This window comes from Lichenostomus cassidix, chromosome 2, assembly GCF_008360975.1.
Source record: "Lichenostomus cassidix isolate B80296 chromosome 2, HeHo_3.0, whole genome shotgun sequence".
In the NCBI taxonomy this organism is placed as follows: Eukaryota; Metazoa; Chordata; class Aves; order Passeriformes; family Meliphagidae; genus Lichenostomus; species Lichenostomus cassidix.
Genome location: NC_139482.1, coordinates 22,174,778 through 22,196,160, shown reverse-complemented (window position 1 = coordinate 22,196,160; position 21,383 = coordinate 22,174,778). Strand labels below are relative to the sequence as shown.

Sequence of the window (21,383 nt, the reverse complement as noted above, 5' to 3'; positions counted from 1 at the left end):
GCTCGGCGAGCGGGCGGGGAAGGGTCCGGGTGTGGCCTTCCCGCGCTCGGGGCGCGGGGTGAGGGGCCGGGCTGGGACTAGCGCTCACCTGCAGTCATTGGACGCTCAGATCTGACATGCATCGGGGCCTTTCCTCTTCCTCCTTCGTTTGATGTGACGCTTTTTTCGTTCCTTTGCAGTGTGGACTTTGCGGTGCCCGTGAGGGCAAGGAGGTGGCGAGGATCCCGTGCCCTGGCTGCTGTTCGCTGGTTTCGCTCCTTAGTGAGGATGCCCAGCAGGCTGCCAGAGTCAGCAGGGACAGCTAAGAAATCCCCAAGCCAGGGCTGGCCAGAGGAGGGAATAAAGAAATAAAAGCGATTTGAAAATTTGCCATGACCTTCCCATTAAAAAAGACTAACGAGTAGTTGGTTTTGCATGGTGACCCACCTCTTAGGGCCTTTGGGAAGCATTTAGCACTCTTTCAAGTGCCCAGGGATATACGGTATGCCCAGATCAGTCTGCAAGATACAACACAGGAGCAAAAGAAAGGGCACAAGCTTTCTGGGATGGCACAGTAAAGACACCCAGGACATTTTGGGCACCTCAGTGGCAATAGACAGCTGTGCTTAGGCACAGAATCGAGTCCTTAATGGCCAATGAAGTGAGATACTTGCCATGCTGTGACAGCCAACCTTTCTTTAATTAAATGATACTACTGCTGAACCTCATTAGCTTCTCTGTGACCAGTTCAGGAATGGGAAGTTTGATATTTGGCAATCAACAGCTGAAGTACAATGTCAGTTTTGTTAGTGCTCAAAGATTCTGCTTCAAGTAGGAAGCAAACACTGCTTCCAAGAATGGCACTGTTCAGTCAGTGGAGACTCCAGCTGCTTGTGACCTCCCTTCTCAAACACTCCTATTTGAATCCCTTTTATTACTCCTGTGTAATAAGGCCATTGTTGCTATTGGAAGTATTGCAATTGGTTTGTGGGCATAGGGACAGCAGGTCTGAGTTTTTGAGAGGCTTTTGTAAATACACTTGAGTCTTAACAAGAAATAAGAGGAATGTTCTTCACAGGGCTTGACCTTGCCATCCTATCTATCTTTAGATACCTGATTCACTTACTGCAGAGATTAATCTCCCTAAAATCTCACACAGTAAAAGATAAGTAGCTCCAGGAAAAAGTTCAGAGGGAATTAGGATAACTGCTAGTAGCTCTGGTGGCTTAGGCCAGTGCATAAAATTGAGGGGATCAAACCTGAGTAAGGTGCCCTTTTCTTAAATTAAGTTTCAACCTGTGCATTAAAGATTATTTACATTTAATTTTGTCTATGTCATCTTTGGATTTTTGCCAGCAGCACTAGTGTCCCTGCTTCTTGGTCTTCAGAGATATTAGAAAAATAAAGCCAAAGTGTGGGTATGCAGGCCATATGGAGACAAAGATGTTTTTACCTGAGGTTAATGTAGGACAATCTTGTCTCGTGACTTCAGTGTGCTTCAGCTGGCAGAATCATTGAATGGTTTGGGTTGGAAGGGGACCTTTAAAGGTCGTCTAGTTCCACTCCTCTGCAATGAGCAGGGACATCTGAAGAGCAGGTTTTACCATGTATTCAAGTCTATAAATCTTTATTCTCTGACAACAACTTTTTTCCTTGTTTCTTGAAGTCACTTGGAATGGGCTCTTGGGATAGCAGAGAGACACAGGTGACAGACAAAGACTGACAAAGATAAGGAACTGTTTACGAGTAATAATTCAGTAGACTATAGCTAGGGAGGCATATGGCATAAGGAGAAGTATAAAGTCATGAAAGGTACAGAAAAAATGAACACAGAAGGACTTTCTTCTAATAGAAAACCTAGAGGGCATTGAACAAAATTATCAAGTAGAACACTGAAAAAAAAAATTGTACGTAGAAGAAAATAGAGTGCTTAAAGTTGCAAAACTCTGTATTAGGGCATTAGGAACACTAAAAGTTTAGATTAGGCCAATAGTTTGGATTTTTTTCCCATAAATATGTCTGATAACAGCTACTAAATACCTCTGGTTTGGAAAGTCCCTGAACCACACTGAAGCTGTTTGCAGTTGCTGAGAAAGATGCATTATATGATTGCATTATTCCAACACTCTTCCTTGGGCATCTGTTGTTGACTGCCATTTTAGGTGAGATACTGAGTTAAAAGTGCCCTTGAAATTACTTTATAGAGCTGTTCCTATTAATTTTCTTTTTCTTCAAAGCTTATGTTATATGCCACATGCTTTTACTGAATTGTGTTTGAGGCAAAGGGAAAATCCTCTAGCTAATTTTTTTGTATCTTAGTTTTGGATGGTTTTATGTATTCTGTGAAGAGTGACTTCTCATAAAACAGCTCAAATTCCAAGCTTTCTGGAGTTTGTGATTTTTCCTTGAGTTGCTTCTAATATAGTTAAGTTAGAGGAATTATTTAGCTGGAGCCAAGTGGGAGAGAAGGGGAAAGTAGAATTTGCTGAGAGCTCTTCAGAAGTATGGATATATCCATCTTCTCTGATTTAGGTTTTATAATTCTTTTGGGAGAAAAAACCTCCATTCATATAATTTATGAACAGCTATGGTAATTCTCTCACAATAACTATTCCTACAGTAATGAAACACATTTTTTTCTTGGTTAGGTAGCCATTCCCTCAGCAGACATAAATTCCCAGGATGACAAGAAATAGTGATCTACCAATAAACTGACTTTGGAACAAGCCATGTGTATTAAGATTGCAAACAAAAACATAATCTCAGAACTTCAAACAGATTTTTTTTTCAGCATCACCTCTGCCCCCTTTTCCTCATCTCTGCTCCAGCTCCACCGTTGTGACAGAACAGCTGAATGAGCCATTCACTGGGTATCTGAACAAAGAACAGATGGGGCTGACAGAATCTTGTCTTCTTTTTTTAGCTTGTTTATTTTTCGCTATCACCAATGCTAACAATCTCAAAGGTGATGCACGGGTTACAAAGTCTGTGTGTGTTCAGTTGATTCCCTTAATTGCTGTATTACTTCATCACTGTGATGGAGTTTACCTAGCCTGCAATATGTGTACATAATTCAGCTGATAAGTCACGAAAGTGATTAGAAGGTCACTTTTTTTTTCTTTTTTAAATTTTTTTTTTGTGTTGGGCTTATGAACATAGGTCCTGGTACAAGACATTTTACTGCAGTAATACATTGTTCAAAAAGTTTCTTTTAGTTTGTGACTGGCTGGAGCATGTGTGTACCTTCATGTTGCAATGTGGTGTGTAACTAGATCACTGTTCCCACAAAAAGCAGTCTGTACTTCTGTCTCCCCAAATACTTGTTCTTGTATCTGAAAAGCACTGTGGCACATGAACAAAAACATATTTGTAGTCATATAGAGAACTGATGCAACTGGAGTGAGTGAGATCAGTGATACACTATGGGGTTCACTGAGCACGGGACCAAATTCTTGTGCTGGCACAGCAGAAGAGGAATTGTACCCCAGGAGCTTTTGTTTGTTTGTCTTCTCAGTTGCAGAACCAGCTAAAATGTATGTTGGCTTCATATTATGGCTTCATGGCATTGTTGAAGTTGTGTGGAGGGTACATGTAAGATCTAGTTCTTTCTTAAAATACTAAGTGATTAGAAACCTACAGGGAGCAGATCTGCTGACTAAGGACATACACCTTCATATAGTCTTCCTTAAGAGTGTATTCAGATCTTAATAAAATGGTTTCTACAACTATCTTCTTAAAAAATTCAATAATACTATTTTACAGCACAAAATGTGCAGCCATGAGTCCAGACTATTTCTCAAGGTCAGATACAGAAAATTAGATCTTCCAGGTCAATGTTCACCTTCTCTCTTATAATAATGAATCTTCCATAAATTATCTTCTTTCTACTGAAACAGAACTCTTAGAGATCCTAATAATTAAAAATGGTAAGTATCATAAATAATCTAGCTCAGGTCCTGCAAATACACAGGTAGCAGATATTTGCAGGGATTAGAGCAGTGTAGTTTATTCAATGTTTTTGTGGGTTTGCTATAAATGAAACAGCCCAATTTCATCTTTCAGGCAAACCCTGGGATTAAACCGGAGATTAAGTTGAATGGTATTAATAAATTCAGACATGATCAGCTGAATACTACTGGGACAGTTAAAGTAAGTCAGTATTCTCAGCTGATGTAGGCCTTTGCTGTCATGGAAATAAGATTTGCACCCACAGTGAGTTTTCACTGGCAAAGAGGTATCCTAGAGGAATATACAGGATCAGTTCAGTGTCTCTGCTAAGGGTGGTGGTAGCAGCTGATTTTCTTTGGTTTGCATTGCACACTACTCAGGTGACCACATACAATGTTTAGGGAATAAACCTACTTTTCATGAGAGTATCTGCATAATTACTTAATTATCTTGTGGTTATACTGAGAGATAAAAATACTAGTCTAATCAAAAAAGGCATACAGTGAAAATTTTTGCTTTCTGACCTACATGTAGCAGCTCCTGTTACATGTAAAGATTTTTTTGAAATGAAATAGTTTAGAATAGCTTTATGTGTGCTGTTCTGCAGAATAGTTAATAGTGCTGAATTTCAGTCCATTGTTAGATTTATTGTAATACCACTAGGACCAAAATGACAAGCCAAGAGCTTCAAAACTTGTCTTTCAAATCAAAATGCTCTGCCAGTCAAATCTGGCAGTCCATAAACAGCTGTTAACATTTAGTCCTCTAATATTTCAAAAAAGAGAGTGTAATGAATTTTCTAGTATCATGTACCAAACTGATCACTCCTAGCAGGGCTAACTAATTAATTCTGAAAAGCATTGGACATGTTTAGACAAAGACTAATTGTTAAAAGCAGCATTTTTTCAATGGCAGGGCTGATTTGGTTTTTGGCTGAGCAGTGTTGCATAAAAAATAGACAGTGTTCAAGAAAAATAGTGTCTGGGGCCTTGGCATGGGGTATTGCTCAGATCTCCCAAACAGGGGCATTGGCTGCAGTCTGGTAGCCACAGGAGTCGCTGGATCAGGGGAGACTCCCTTAACTGCTTCTCTGCTCAATTCTCACATGCCAGCTGGCTCCTGATCCTGTGTGACTACTTCAGCATGTGCATTATCCATTGTTGTAGAGTAATTAAAATGAAAACATTTTTCTGTATTAACTATGTGCAAAAAGACTGCCCTGTGTGACCTTGTCTGCATTTAAAGGTACAGTTTCTACAATTTACATCCTACCTGCATGCAATCTCATCAGTTCTGCAGCAGGAACCACCAGGAGGCTCTGAAAGGGCCAGATATTTCACCTAGGATGTTATGGGACAAATTTAGGTGTAGAAATTTGTCTTGGAACCAGCAGGAATTGCTTGGAGGGAACCCTCAGGACTGTCTGAATTCCTCACTTGAAGATGTCTTGCCATAGTTAGTCAGATCCTTCTGTTGTGGAGGTGGGGAGGATCCCAGTTTGTCACCTTGCCTTTGCTCTTTTGAGTGTCTCTTCTGTGCAGGGACTAGCTGAGGAATTCCTGGAGCACTCAGGGAGGAAATCAGTTTGGGGCACTGAGTGTGCACACAGGGACACCCCTGAGACCCACCTACACCACAATTACAACTAAAGGACAGCTTGACTTTCATCCATATGTCTTACACTAAACTTAAATCCCACAACTCTTGCCATGGCACCTCCATAATTGAAAACTTTTCAGAACAGCATCCATCCAGCTGTGAAATAAGATAGGCAGCTCATGATTTCCTGTGGGTCTGTCTTGAGGTTTGACCGGGCACAGGCTTTTCCCTAGGAACAGTGAAAGCCACCAGAACCAAATTTAAAATGCCACACAGATCATGCTGTTTTGCTTTGTGCTGTTTAAAATTGCTGTTGCTCTCCAGAGAAATCTGTTTCCAAGATTCTGCTGCTTTTCCCAGAATGAATTAATATGATGATATTTAACTGCATGTTTTGTATTTATCACTGGCTTTGCTGTATTAAGTCTTACCTCAGTCATAGCTGGGCCAGAGAGACATTGTAGCCCTACAGTCACTTGGGGCAAGGTAAACCAGAGTCACAAAACAAAACAGCCCAACAGAAGAAGGGTTCCATTGCATTCCAGAAATTACTAACTCCATTAAGCTATTGGTTTAACAAACTGACAGATAATATCCCTTGGCTGTCATTTCCTAGGCCTTATCTAACATCTGAAAGACTTCTGTTGTCAAAAACTGGTAAAAATCAGCTAATGCTTCAATGCCAAAATGTGGGATAATTATTTACCCACACAGCTGCTCTTATTTAGTCCATTTTCTAAACTGTGATGGGACCAGATTTTTCTCTTGGCATTTCACAATCTATATCATATGAGTTAACAGACTGTTTCAGTTGGACATCAGATCTTTTCCCTAATACTGTGTATTTCCTGGCTTGTCAGGACTTCAACTTTTCTTCCCCCGGCTGCAGACTTGGATTTGGTTCAGAATACCATATAGCTATGCAAAAACTGTTGTACTGAGATCTCATATATCTCTGTTCTGATTATTTTCAATACGAAGTGCTAATATAATTTTATTTTTGGATCAACTTAAGTAATTTAAGAATCCTAGTACCAAAACATGCTGCTGTAGTTTTGGTCTATCTTCCTCTCTCCATCACTTTAATTCAGCTCAATTAAGAAATAGTATCTGTATCTAATTATTGTCCAGGAATTTTGTGCAATACCAATTCTACACCATCACAGAAAAGGAATCCTTTCTTCTGTCATATGCAATATAAAATTCCCAGCCGTATTTAAAAATGGGAATGTGTCATTCCAGCACACATCCCCAAATTACCTCTACTGGAATTTTAACTGTAGCCAAGTACTTTTATCTTCCTCCTTTGAAGAAATTAAGATACCAAGAAGATAATGTAACTGATACCTGCTTAGTTTCACAATATAGACTCACCTGTATTAACCAAAGCAGATAGCTACTGTTTTAGAAAGTAGTAGCATTACACATGTTCCCATGAACACAGCATGCTGTCCAAATGTCCTTGCTTGTGCTACTGAAGTGTGATGTTAGGAATCTGGGACTTTACATCCCAGACATTTCCAACTGTGATCAAATCCTTGTTTTGATTTACAGATAATTTCTAGATAGTGGGTGACAAACTTGTTTATAGGTGGATCATATACTGAGTGTGGATTTTTAATTTAAACCCAATGTCCAAATTTCTGATATTTTCCTCCATGCCTGTGCCAAGGGAAAAGGAAATTCTGCCTTCTCCTACATTCTCCCTTCTTATGTTCAGGCAGAGTTGTGCACTTTGGACAAGTGGTAAGAGACACAACAGGCAGAGTGGTTGGACACAGACAGTATTTTCAGGAAATATAATAATAATTTAAAGCCATAGAGGAAACTTTAAGAGCTCAGGAAAACAAATTAATAGCTTTCTGCCATTAGGAACTTGTGTTTATTCCTGTTAGGAGAAAAATGTGACAGCAGGGCCAGAAATAAACGCCAAAAAATATGTTGAATTGCTACAGTAGAGGATAATAACTAAATTAAATGCAAAATATTGTAAAAATAGCTGTAAGAAATATATTTTCCAGAACCAACCCAGGATGCATGATCAATTTTAGTCTGCTGATTTACAATAATATTCAAGAAAATCTAGGCTTGTGTTGTCTATGACAGCCCATACAGAAGCTTCTACAGCCCCTTATGCCATCTCTGGTGCCCTACAAAAATAATGAGATGTTACCTGAGTTATTGTCCTGTAAGAAACAGTTCCTGGAGGGCTGCTGTGGGCTTCTGGACCCAGAGAACTGACTTGCCCACGCTAAGAAAGAAGAAAGACCATGGCATTCTTTTGGGAATGAAGCCATCCATGAAACAAAGACATTTATGACGTACAGAAAGGCTCTTTGAAGAAAAGGACAATTTTCTAGGGACATAAACTGTCAGAGGAAACCTTTCTTCTCAGGAAATGGTAATTCACTTGGCTGACTTGAGACAAACAAAAGCTGCAAGGTTTTAGTACTTTTGTATGTACACAGAAGAAGCTCAGAGGTGTATTTCATTAAATCATGTTGTTTTCATGTTATCTGTCTAATAAGACCTTTTTGAGTTCTTTTAGTGCATTTCAAACCAAAAAGTCCTTGTGATGTATTTGAATCTTACCATGGGTGGTGAAATTCAAGTTCTGCCAAGTGTTCAAGATCTTCTCTAGCACCTGTAAGTAGATTAGTGATGAGAGCCTGTGAGAATTACAGCTCCCAGAGGACTTCTCAAGTGAGGCACACAGGCATCAGCCGCCACAATTAGTGGTTCTCAGGGTTCTCATAACTCCTTGGCTAATTAAGGTGCAGCCACACAGCGTTTGAAAGTGTACATGCAAACTAACTGGGACTGCTGTAGCTTAATGAACGATGAACTGTGACAGCTGACACAAGAACTGCTGAGAGCTCCACCAGCATCTCAGCTAAGCCACAGTACCAGAAACCTCCTGTTGTGGCTGCCAGTGTCCCAGTGTGCCACTAAAATTGCAGAGCCAGCTCTTTCCCAGTTGTTCAGTTGACTCTCCCAAGTATTTGCAAGGGAAATGCCCTCACCTCTGCAGCTCTGGAGGTCAACAGCATTTGGTCAGAGTTGCAGGTAACAAGTCAGTCTGAAGGTGCCCCCACCATGAGCCTAACAAAGAGCAGAAAGGTGAATATGGCTTTTTGATGACTGGGCTTCTATTCTCAAGGCCTTCCCTGGGAGATGTGTAATTCAATCAAGCAGAACAGGCAGCAACAGAAGGCGGCTAAATTTGTGCAGTCTGACTTATCTGAAGCTGTACTGTAAAAAACATGCCCTCCACTAAGCTCAATTTGTGACAATGCAATTCCTTGTCAGCTTCTTCCGGAGATTATAGTTTTGCCAGGAGATTCAACCTGTCTATAGAACACTTTAGCACAACAGTAGAAAGAGGCTGAGCATTTTATTGTTGGTGACTTGATTAAAGAGTCAAAAGAGTGAAATAACAGTAACCCATGGTGCTGAGTCTCTAGAGATAACACAACACTAAACCATTCAGATCTAACCTGTAAGCTAATGTAAATACCTTACTATCTGGCACTATTAATCTACTAAAAAGTTAGCTCTTTTCCTTACTAATATCATTATCAGTTGAGATTTCTGCATGCATACACAGTCTAAAGCAGTGCAATCTTCAAATTCAATAGAAGTCAACTCCTTTTAGTACTTCATTACCTTTTCTTCCTTGCCTACTGTCTGAGTGAATTAGGATGAAAGGAACAAAGGAATAAACTTTGAAATGTTTTGACACAAGGATTTTTTGCCTTGCTAACAAATGTTCAGTGTTTTTTCTCCAAATGCAGAATTTTTCAACAACTTTTACAAATAAACACAAACCACCTTAAAATTTTTTCAAATGAACAGACTGTTATGCAAAATGCTCACTAAGTGAGACAACAAAGGTATAAAAGCAAGGCTTCATGAAGAATCAGCCTAAGGCTGCCATCTTGCCCTTCTTCCACTCACATATTCCCACTGCCTCCTTTGTGCTGGCAGAGGAGCTTGTGACTGGGAGGCAGACCAGATTAGCCACCTGTGGGGCTGAAAACTATATAAGCAGAGAAGATAAATAGCAAAGGAGCAATAAGGCATGATTTCATCTTCTGGCAGCAGACTATACTTACATCTGCTCAAGCACATCAATAAAATGACATGCTTCAGCCTTTTGTCACAAAGTGTCTGCAGAAACTTAGATAGATCCAGGACCTGTTTTAGGAAACAACTTATTTTTGACATAACTGCTAGTATTTATGTCAACTCCAATGTGAATTTGTAAATGATCTTACACATTTGCTTATAAATACGCTGTGGCTTTGGCAAGAAAACTAGCACAGTAGCAATGGTTACAGACCCTCTGATGGTGGAAGGGCTGTAATATGGGGTAGTAAGATCACAGAGCCTGGAGAGCACCAAGCCTTGGTGCTGAAATGTCAGCCTTGGCAATGATGGCTACACAGCAGCTTCTGGCATGGCCTATAACTAGGAAGTGGAACTGAGCGCTTGGGACAACATCCGTGGTCCCCAAGGACACATACTGCCTGGGCAGTACTTGCACACTGTTTCCAAAGTTTGCTTACATTCTTCTGGAAGTCTTGGATGTCAAGTAAAGCTTATTCAAATAGTTAGAGCTTCAATTACATATTTTTCTCTTTGCTGGAACAGAAATTAGGACAACAACCCTGCTCTTGGAAGTCCAGCTGCCTGGTCTTTCTCCTCAAAACAGTCAATCACTTGTTCCCTACAGCTCACCACAATTTCTACTGCCCTGTTCTTGGCCTTTACATCTCCTTGCAGCTGCCACACCCAGAAGACAAGGCCCCCATACTGAGCAACCTAATACCTGAGTAACCAAGTTGACTGGAAGAGAGACAAAAAGTAGTTTTGAAAGCAGTAAAACCATCTTACCCTCTGCCGAGGCCTCTGTATGTCCCTCTTGATGAATACTGATGCAGCACTGGAACAAAAAACTTACGGAAAAGCTGATACTGCTTCTGAGGTGCACTACCTGCTCAGTAGATACATGAAGGGATAAGTAACATTACACACCTGATGAAACACATGTGAACTCAGGTCGTGAAATAAAACAAGGGAAAACACTGCTAAGATATTTGTTTCCAATGCACACAAATAGGTGGGTTAGATTTTTAGGAATTTTAATATGAAAAAAATGAGGCACTCCCACATCTTGGGAGAAACAGCTCTCTGCATCCCAGTATTTATGTCAACATCCAACCAGCCCCTAGGTTTATACCAGCTCACAGACATAAGAGGCCCTGTCTGCAAGTGACAGCAAAGGAGGAAATGAACCACCAAAGCAGAGATAATAAAATCATTTTTCCACCCCCTCAAATGAGTTGTAGTACTAACTGCTTTTTTACTGTGCCCACTCCACAAGAACAGTTCTCATACAAACTACTTCCCAAAAGAGGTAAAAAACCAATCTCTTAGAATGTCAGTTGAGACTAGAAATCCAGAGGAATTACCAGCAAGTCTCACTCTGTTCTGCAAACTAATTCAGATTTTGTGAACTTGTACTATGGTATCAACATTTTTAACACTCAAAGGGTTTTTGTATTTTGCCCCTCAACAACAGGGAAAGGCTCAGTACTGAGTCTTTCTGAAGTAGCCAGGAACAGCACACAACAGAAGTGAAGCATCAAGAACCACTACCATCCTTCCCAATGGCCACAAGTCCCTGGGATACCCAAACGACTCTCACAGGTCAGGAGGCAGCATATTCTCCAGCTGACAGCACACCCTGCACATCAGAGGGGAGGGCAGAAGGCTGGCTTATTACCCCTTTTAGAACGGTTGGGTTTGGGTTTTTTGGTGCTTTTTAAAATTAGTTTGTTTTGCTTAAAGCAGGAATCCTATAAAATTAGGTGACTCAAATGAAGTATACACATTTTAAACCTGTTAAGGCATCTGAAATGGTCTGGTGATCAATATCGAAAGGCAAAGCTTTTCATATTCTAGTAGCCACTGTTTTCCACAAAATTAATCAAAATAAACTGCATCTGTATGAGACTCTTTTATTAAAAATACATATTTTCTGTTTTACATAAAAAGAACCAACACTGTAACTAAACACAACTTAAAGAAGTTGGACAGGCACTACTTGAAAAAATACAGTTTCCTGTAATCCCAGAGCACCCAACTTCTGACTGCAAAAGCTACAAATTAAAATCCTTCAGGACCCAGAGAGCTTGTCTTTCCTGCACACAGCAGGGCCCAGAAGGTGCAGCTGGTCAGAGGCAGCGGTGCTAACTGCTCCCCAGAAGCTGTTCCCGGGTGGACACACTTGCAGGATACATGTGTTCTTTCCAAATCCAGGGAGTCCTGTCACTCCCCAGCCCTGGTGCTGGGCACGATGGCAACCTTAGCAAAAAAAAAAGTTGGAGTGGCACTTGGCTCAAGTGTCACAGCTTGGCCACCTCTTTCTGTAACAAAGGAAATACAGCATAGCACTTCCAGTTAATTTCACTTAGGATCTAGCAGAAACTCACATTAACAGCGTTGATGAAAGAAAACCAGCCGTGCTTCGGCGATAGAACATGATGCAACAGTCTTTTTGCTAACTGAAACCTACACTGGAATCCATGATCTTCTGGAGCCTCACTTTTCATAACTCATTCATGTCTGACTTTTGAAAAGACACAATTTTCAAAGCAACGAGTTATCAGCTTAGGCAGCAGCAAATACTAATTGAAAGTTCTGTGCATAAAAATCAAAGTCAGAATACAAAAGAGCTGTCAGAGACATCTGCTATTAAAGTGCACAGAAAACAACACTGGCTAAACTTGTATTTTTGTACAAAGCAACAGTTTGCCAGGCTGTCATTCTTGTTCTGGAGATGCTGAAAATTCAGCTCCTTTTTAAGTCACCAAGAGACATATTCATCATCTCTCAAAAATGATTAAAATGCTTTGCAAATTCAGGCTCAAAGAGCGTATCACTGACTGTAACATTTACTGGCCAACTCATAATTGAAGCAAGGCACAGAGAAGAAAAGACACTGAAGTGGTGCGAAGCAAGATTATGTGAAATTACAAACCAGTGGCCTCTTTGCTTTGACCTTATGAAGCATCTAAGGATATGGGCAGCTAAACCAGCAACAGCATTGGACAACCAGAGTAACAGTAAAGCAAAGTTCAGTTTTGAAGAAAAAAAAATGGGCTTGCATGTCATTAAACATGTTCTAATCCCATGCAAGTCATGATTTGATTAAAAAACATACTTCATACTCTCATACCATGTAAATCTAAGAATATTAAACTCATGTTTAAGCCTTTGGAGGCATATCTCCTTACATATTCTTTAGGGCCTACAGTAAGTCTCCTTAAGACTGCTGTTTAATCAAGCACTCTATCTTAAAGGCCTGTCACTGACTATGCTGAGAATTTATGACAGAGATCACCTTCTTCCTTCAGTGTGGCTGGCACAGGCCTTTCCCATGAGAATTCTTCTTGTGTTTTATAAATAAAGATAAAGTTTGGATGTTGTTGGAACAGTGTCCCAGAGCTTGGACAGTGCAGGCCTGGCCAATCAGGCCTGGGGGAAGGCTTCTGACTGACCAATCTGGGTGACTTTTGAAAACTCTATATATATGATGAAATCAAAACAATAAAGGTCATTCCTTCTTGCCACTGAGAACTGGTGCCTTCTTTACTCTGCTAGCTGCTCAACAGCGACACTTCAGTCCTCTGAAGTCCAAGATCTACCAGCTAAAACACAATTCTTCTTTACATAGTGTTATTTCACAGATTTTAACAGAACAAGATTTGCCCAACACAGTACTTGTTTCTATTTCTAACACCTAGAGGAGGAAACTAAATGGTTTTCAGGACCTTGGATAAATTTTTTGAACTGGAATTGAAGAACTGTATTTTATTTTTTTAGAAAAACAAATTTATTCTGGGATTAATGAAATGCAAATATCCACTAAGCTCCAGAATGCCACCAATCAAAACAACTTTCCTTACTGGGATGAGACCTTAAACATAAGATCTCAATTTACCAAAACCTGAGAGAATCAAATACTTGCCTTAATTATAGCACTCTTCAACTCACTGTCACCAAATTTCAAGTAATTTCAAAGCCCATATTGAAGAGCTTTGATCCTTAGGGCTCATCTGCCACTCTGCATTTTAGAAGGCAAAAAATAATTTAAAGAAATCCCAGGTTGGGAATTTACAATCTCTCCTCATCCTTGTAGGTAAAGCTCACATGTTACTAAAAATCTCATCTTACGGAAAATAGGAATAGGAAACTTTCTGCATTTATGAGGTGGTAGCAGGGGAAATAACTGGATTTTAAAATAGCTGAATTTGAAAGGTATTGAAGAACAAGTCTGAAAAGTCTTAATCAGTAATAAGCTACAGCATGAAAAGTCCATCAACCATAAAGATCAACTCTGAAAAACATACAATTTCATTGTTTCTTGTATATACACTTAAAAAAAAATATCTAGATTAAAAAAATCTCTCCCCAGGGTTATAATTCCCTTTTTAGAGAGATGTTGGTCCAGCTTGTATGCAGTGTTTCAAAAGAATCCTTCATAGTAGTCAGAATTCTTTATGATTTTCCTGATCCTTTTTGAAGTGACATTTCTCTCCAGAACAGAACACTTTATATCCCACTTGAAAATCCATTTTTAAGAAGTCCTTCAAATAAAACATTCAAGGTTCTAACCAGAATTTTAAAATACTAGTGTTTTTTGTTTTAATCACAAAATAGATCTAGTGTATTTGCTAACTTAGTAAAAAACAGACTAGAAATAAAATTCACAAAAAATTTCTAGCCTCCAGTAATTCACAAAATGCTATTACAGCAGAGAAAAACGTTCTTAGTTAAATCACTTTTATTCCTTCTGATAGCTGTTTTGAAAATAAAGGGTAATTTGGCACTAGTTCTGTTACAGAAGTTCCTAAGAAGGTATCTGTGTATACAGTGGAAAACAAAGAACAGTGCACAGAACTGAATTAGTCTACCAAACACCCTTTTCAGACATCACATATGTGTGTCTGGATGAACAAGAAACTCAGTGAATTCCTTAAACCCAGTTCCATCTGCATCTGGACAGATGGAACAATGCCTGCATCTGGACAATGCATGGGTGCATGGGTCTTACAGTGGGATCAGAATCCAGGAATAGCTTATCAAATTTCAAAGAGGTTCAAATCTGCTTTGACGTCAGTAAGCAAAAGGATGGATGCATACTGTTAGTATACAGTTAGTGTACTGTTCCAGCATTAGCAGCAATTTTGACTGTAATGAGCTCAGAGTCAAAAATTAAAAAAAAGAAAAAAGGTGGTCAGGAAGTAATAAACAGACCAGAACAGCAACAGACTTGCTGAACTCGGGCCTCCATGGCTTTGTGCCTTGGGAAACTTGACCTTACAAAGGATTATGCTCTGTGAAGGGCAGCACAGAGAATCAAGCCTGCAATTTTCATGGCTTGAATGAGCACAAGAACTTGGCTTCCAAGACTTTGTCTCCTTAAGATGAATGTGTCACAACAGGAATGTCAATTTCTACGGCAGAGAGGCGAGAACGTGTGGAGTAAGGCTGAGAGGCATAGCTGTGCATGCTGGGGGCATGGGAATACAGGGGCTGCCAGAAAGGAGAAGGGAGACTTTTGCATGCACAGTACCACAGGAACAGCAGGATGGAAGTGAAGAACAGACCACCAGCACTGGCAATGGCAATAAATACAGAGATGTCAAAGCTAAAGACGGGCTCATATTTTCTGTTCAGATAATTGTTATAAAAGATGACCCAGATGGACGGAGTGAGACAAATGGCACAGGCAAGCAGGAACAAGAGGCCGGCCACGAGATGGCAGCCCGCACTGTTTACCAAGCACTTGGCCAGTTTGACGTTTGGCACGCTCGATACAAAGGCTGTGTTACACATGCCAATCATGCAGAGGAACAGAGCTGAGACAGCAGTAAACATACTCAGAGGAAGGGCAAACTGAAGAACACGCAAATCCAGCTGATCGACAGCTGTATACCACTGTGGGTCATAGATCACACAGTCTCTGCTCCCATCAAAGCGCGCGCACTTAATCCAGAGTCCGGTGTAAACTGTCACATTCCTCTCATTCTTGTTGTATGTGTAGAGTCTCATTTGCCTCCAGTTTGGAAGCAGAACTGCAGCAAGGAGTCCAGCTACTGAGGCTGTTCCACTGAGGAAGGCCAGTACGGTCGCTGCATGAACATCCCGGCAGCCCATATTTGCCCACAGAAGTTGTTTCCTGCAATAAAGAAGTAAAATATAAAAGAAAATCATGGACACAGGACTAAATACAGTTGATTTGTGCCAGGTTAACAAACTTACATGACAGCTTGTAGGCACTAACCCTCTGGCACCTTCTTTGTCTGACACACGTAAGACAGTGGTAAAACTACCACATGCACGCTTTAATGAAATGTCAGATTATTTCACAGACTGTTATGACTTCTCAGCAGACAGACTGCTGAAGTCACTGTGTTCAAGATGAAAAAGAAGTGCACTTGAATGTGTGAGTCTACACAGCCTTTCTCCTTGTGTCACTGCATGGACTTTGTTACACAGTCGAGGTGAAGAAAGTGAGTCACTGAGTGAGTGTGATTCAAGCTCACCTGTCCTCAACCGGCAGCTCCCTGTCTTTAGCCCAGATACAATATCAGAGTGCATGCTCAGTCCTACCATGCTGCTGTGTGAGTAAATGGGAGTAGTTTCAAATCTACATCATTAGACTGGCAAGGAATGCATATGTAGGCAGTCATACACATTTTATATAGGCCAAACTGTTGACGGGAGCTGCGAGATAGTGGCGGAGGCACTGCTGACTAATTTACTATGAATTTTTCAACAGCAACTAGCAGTTCTGGTACACTACTTCTGCCTTTCAGAATCAACTGTCCAAGCACACAATTACAGAGAGCAGATGGCTTTTCAGCTTTCACATTTTCCACTTCAGAGCAAGTGTTAAAGAATACTGCTTCCTTTTCCCTATAACCACTGTCTGCACACCTACTATAGACTCTTTCCTGCAGACATCCTGAGAAACAGTCTCAATCATAGGTCTTTAAAAAAACAAAAATTAAAAAAAAAAAGAAAAAAAAAGAAAAAAAAAGAAAAAAAAAAAAAAAAAGAAAAAAAGAAAAAAAAGAAAAAAAAAGAAAAAAAAGAAAAGAAAAAAGAAAAAAAAGAAAAAAGAAAAAAAAAGAAAAAAAAAAGAAAAAAAAGAAAAAAAAGAAAAAAAGAAAAAAAAAGAAAAAAAAAGAAAAAAAAAGAAAAAAAAAGAAAAAAAAGGAAAAAAAAGGAAAAAAAAGGAAAAAAAAGGAAAAAAAAGGAAAAAAAAGGAAAAAAAATTCAGTTCAAGTTATCCCTTCTCTGCATGCACAAGATATTTTAAAGAAGCCTAATACATAACAGGCACTGAGCATTCACCCCAGAATGTATGTGAAGCTGGACACTAAGAACCATAGTACCTAAAAATGAACAAATACTTTGCAAGCTCTCACTGAATGCCATTCAGTTATAAACACCTCCTGAAATTTCTTTCAAATCATTATACTGCAATGTGTATAGATGTCCAAAGTCATAAAGCAATTCCATAATGACCAGAAATTCTATTTAATGCGTATACAAGTAACTGAATATCTGTATCACAGAAAAGTTACAGACATGGTTGCAAACAAAAAGGCAACTGGATCTGATACCTCACTCTCCTTCTATACCTGGAAACACTGCATGACCAGGGAGCTCCAGTTTTTAGATAAGGAATTCCCATGTATACTGGAAACACACTAAAAGCATTATCAAGCCATATAGCGAGCCAGCATCCTATTGATTTATAGGCAGATAAATGAAGTCCCATTTGTTTCCTAAGAAACCATTAGACAATTATTTTACACCATCTAACCCTGAAGAATAGCAGTGGAATGTGGACACTATTTAAGTGCTGATCACAGCCTTCTAAAGAAGCACTGCCGAAAAGAAATAACGACAACCACATTTATGCTAAAAACTACCTTATTTGTCAAACAGATAGCATTATATTGTTGCTAAGGATAGCTGAGTGTGGGTAAGCTACTCTCTTCATGGCAGTAAAATTTTCAGATGGTGGGTCATTTACAGGATACCCCCTATCCCCCCCGCCCCCGGTAGGGAGACCAGAGAATTATTTCCATCATGATTGTTTTAACAGTGTGCTTAACCCTAGCTTCAGTAAGGTCAACACAATCAACTAGCAAGAAAATGGAACTATAACAAATGAACTTGAGGGGTAAATCTATTATAGTATCAAATTTTGTTCTCCTCAAGCTTGATGCTTTTGCCCTTCCATAAAGAGCTTGCCTTTACCTGGATAAAACTTCCATGCAGACAGGGCATACTCCAAGAGGAGAACCAGCCGGAATAAACTGGACTGACCATTTTCAGAAACCTGCTGTTTCTGAAAATTCATTTGCAGTAGTAGATTACTGCAAATAGGCAAGTTATCCACGATCTCTTCCATCAGGGGAGACCTATCCCATCCTGCAAATACTGCTGGCTGTATGACTGTAATTACAGCTTCAGAACGCTGATGAAGACAGTAACATAACAGGTGGTGTGTTAATTAAGATGGCTCCAGTGTACTTACCAGCAGTGTCCCCAAATCAAGAGAAACCTTAGCAACTTCTATAAGTACGAAAAAAGGTGTTACTGGATCTAAGAAAAAGAACAAAGAATGAGTCAACAACACAGTTGTTTCATGCAATTTCAGCAACATCATTTACACTGCAATTCAGGAATTAGGAGTATCAGATATGTTTGCATTAGGCCAACTTCATCACCTTCTACAATTTCCTCTTATTTCAAAAACAAAACTCAAACTACTCTGTTTTTTTCTTTCTTAATTTCCTTCTCTCCAGAGCTTGTTCTCTATCTATTAATCTCAATAAATAAGGAAGGTGTAAAAAATTGCCTATCTTATGGTTGTTCCAAGACACAGAGTTTGCATCCTGAATTTTATGTTTCTAGCAAAAAATCCACAAGAAGTCATACAGAATGATTATTTCAGATGTTAGGTTCAAGGCTGCACTTAAACAGCAGTAGGAAAGGGTGCAATGATTATTTAATGTCAGAAAACAAAACACAAGCTTTAAATTGTTTATATACTTGTGGTTCTCTACTCCTTCCTGCCTTCTACATGAAGGTTTCAAGGAAATGGAAGAAAGACAGGAAATACTGGTAATGTCTTTTCAATGGCCGTCCAGCTTTTCCAGAGGAAAAGATCCTCTTGTGGATTTTCTACACTCACATCTAAGTCCCAAGACCAACTCTGCAGGTCATAATAGGTGAATCACTTTACTACTGGACAGCATCAGACCTCCAAGTATATCAGTATGTGACTGTTAAAAGCTACAACCTAAAGGGGAGTTTGTTGGGCTAACATGTAGAAAGACAGAGTTTATTCTAAACTACCCATATCAAACCCTGGAATATTATAAAATTAATATATGAATAGGCTCCAGCACCTACAACAACATTACAGAAGTTCTTCTATCAAACTATCTAGGCAAGAAAGAGACCTCACAACACAGTCATGAACACTGATTTTTCACTTACTGAGAAAGAGAGCTTCAGATTTGGAAACTCATTCATATGAATGTTATTCCATGTAAGACAGAAATGCAGATGCACAGCTTGGAGCAGGAGCTTTTGTTCACTAACATCATTGACTAATTTTCAAGCTTTCTGTGCACTTTTCAGCTGAAGCCAAGATAAACACACAGACATCCCTCTGCAGGTTCACACCCATGAACAACCACAACAACATAATTACATAGGAAATTAGTACAGGCAAACAATGCTGTCAAAGGGAGCTGTGCCCAGCCCAAGAGTCCCTCCCATTAAATGATGAAACCTGTGTTGTCATAAACAGATACAGAGTAGCTATGGAATATTCTGCAATATCCAACGCAGAAAGCCCTCCGTTTCTGCAGATATGGAATTTATTTTGGTTTTCTCTTCCTCTCTTTAGTCCGTCTGATTTTATTGTCTATCCCTGATGGTGTTGAACAGCTAGGGACCTCAGCCACTTCTGAACTAGTTGTCCAAGGGAAGAAAGCACACGTTGGCCAGACAGAACCCTGCCTGCGTTAGATTCTCGGCTTCAGCTTCTTCCATCCCAGGGTTTTTACAGCTGTACTGTGCAAGGCTCTTAGATCTGATGCACAGAAGTTACCAGTCCTAATGGCACTTCAGGGACACATTTTACCTCCTGTTCTAAAGATCCATATTGCTGTAACAACAGATGTTGGCTGAAGTTAGTTAAAAACTGGAAAATCATTAATGGCCCACAAGATTAAAAAAATGAAACAAAGACAAAAAGGGCATTTACTATAGGCATAATTCAGAAATGAGCAAAACCAGCTCTGTTCCCTTGCATGGCCTTGAGAAGACTACGGTCTGGGAACCATCACTGTTTTGTAAAGCCCTGTAGGAGAGAGGTCACAGTATAATTTATCAACACAATTTATAAATAGTATAATTTATGAACACAATTTATAAATAAACGAATTGTCTACCTATCCACAACAGCATAATTAGTTTAAAATTTATTATGAGTTTTGGTTAGCTGGCTACCAGAAAGTGCGGGCCCAAAGATCTCGTTTCAAGGGACTGTTTCAGAACCAGTGCCACCAATTTTTTTATTTTTTTTTTTAAATGCCGGTTATCAATCATGCAGTTCCACGTTCCACAAAATTCCTTTTAAAATTAAACCTAGGTGTACCTGCTTAGCATTAACGATCCTAGCTAAGAGATTAGGACTTGCAAGAAGAACTCGGAGCACGGGTAATTATGTTACCGACGGAACTGGAGAGAGCAGCTGAAGCACGGAGAGAACCCGCAGCGTCCCCCCGGAGCACCGCCGACCCCCGCCCGGAGCGCTCGGGGCTGCCGCACTGCGACCCGCACCCGCAGGGGAGCACAGGAACCGCCGAGTGCCGCGGGGACCGGGATCAGCCTGCCGGCGGCGGGCGGAGCGCCGTGCCGTGCCGTGCCCGTGCCGTGCCCAGCCCGCCGCGGCGCTCACCTTGGTGCCGCACCGAGGGCCATAGCCGCGGAGCCGCCGCTCCCGCCGCGTTGAGGGGAGGCCGCGGCCGCGCGGCGCCTTGTGGGACGGGCGGCGGCGCCGGCGCACTGCGGTCCTGCCCCGCGCTCCGCAGCACCGGCGGCCTGCCGCGCCCGCTCGCTCCGCGCTCACGGCTTGCGGCAGCAGAGCAGAGAGCTCCCCCGCCCTGGCCGGAAAGGCCTTTGCGCCGAAACGCGTTCCTCCAGTAAACCAGCTGACCGCAGGTCAGAGGAACCTGACTATGGCAGGCAGCTCCGGCCCACAGCGGCCACCTCCAGTCAGCCACGCTGGCTCTAAGTCCAAACACATCCCCACTCCTCCCTTTATGTGTGAGGTTAACACCGGGGCTCACAAAGTCTGGAGAAAAAAAGTTACTTTCAGCTAAGAAATAGCCTGGAGAAAAGGAGGCTCAGGGGTGATGTTATCACTCTACAGCTCCCTGCAAAGAGGCTGTAGCCAGGTGGGAGCAGGTCTCTTCTCCAAGGCAACCAACCAGCCAGAGGATGAGAGGACATTGCCTCAGTCTCTGCCAGGGCAGATTCAGATTGAACATCATGCAGACTTTCTTCACAGAAAGGATAACAGGCTGCCTAGGCAGATGGAGGGTAGAGGTATTTAAGGAAAAAGTGGACGTGGCACTGAATGCCATGGTCTAGTTCACAAGGTGGCATTCGATCATCGGTTGGACTCAATCTCATGGGTCTTTCCCAACCTCACTGGGAATTCTGTAAGATGGAAAATCAAAAATTATTGA

General features: G+C 40.8%; 1 protein-coding gene across 3 annotated transcripts; it reads right to left on the bottom strand.

Moving 5' to 3' along the window:
- Positions 1 to 11,535: 11,535 nt before the first annotated feature.
- Positions 11,536 to 20,730, bottom strand: CLDN12 (claudin 12). 3 transcript variants are annotated; one of them, XM_085050684.1, is made up of 4 exons: positions 20,591 to 20,730; positions 18,152 to 18,219; positions 13,204 to 15,775; positions 11,536 to 12,934 (listed from the first exon to the last, which is right to left on the bottom strand). In XM_085050684.1, exon 3 carries the CDS (start codon positions 15,751 to 15,753, stop codon positions 15,016 to 15,018), a length of 738 nt encoding a protein of 245 aa, XP_084906810.1. In that variant the 5' UTR covers positions 15,754 to 15,775; positions 18,152 to 18,219; positions 20,591 to 20,730; the 3' UTR covers positions 11,536 to 12,934; positions 13,204 to 15,015. The 3 variants fall into 3 exon arrangements, with proteins under 3 accessions (XP_084906810.1, XP_084906811.1, XP_084906812.1); XM_085050685.1 differs by lacking the exon at positions 20,591 to 20,730 and adding an exon at positions 20,288 to 20,307; XM_085050686.1 differs by lacking the exons at positions 18,152 to 18,219; positions 20,591 to 20,730 and adding an exon at positions 16,537 to 16,617.
- Positions 20,731 to 21,383: the final 653 nt, after the last annotated feature.

Coding starts and splice junctions, on each gene's coding strand:
- CLDN12 (XM_085050684.1), bottom strand. CDS start 15,753: ATGGGCTGCCGGGATGTTCATGCAGCGACCGTACTGGCCTTCCTCAGT.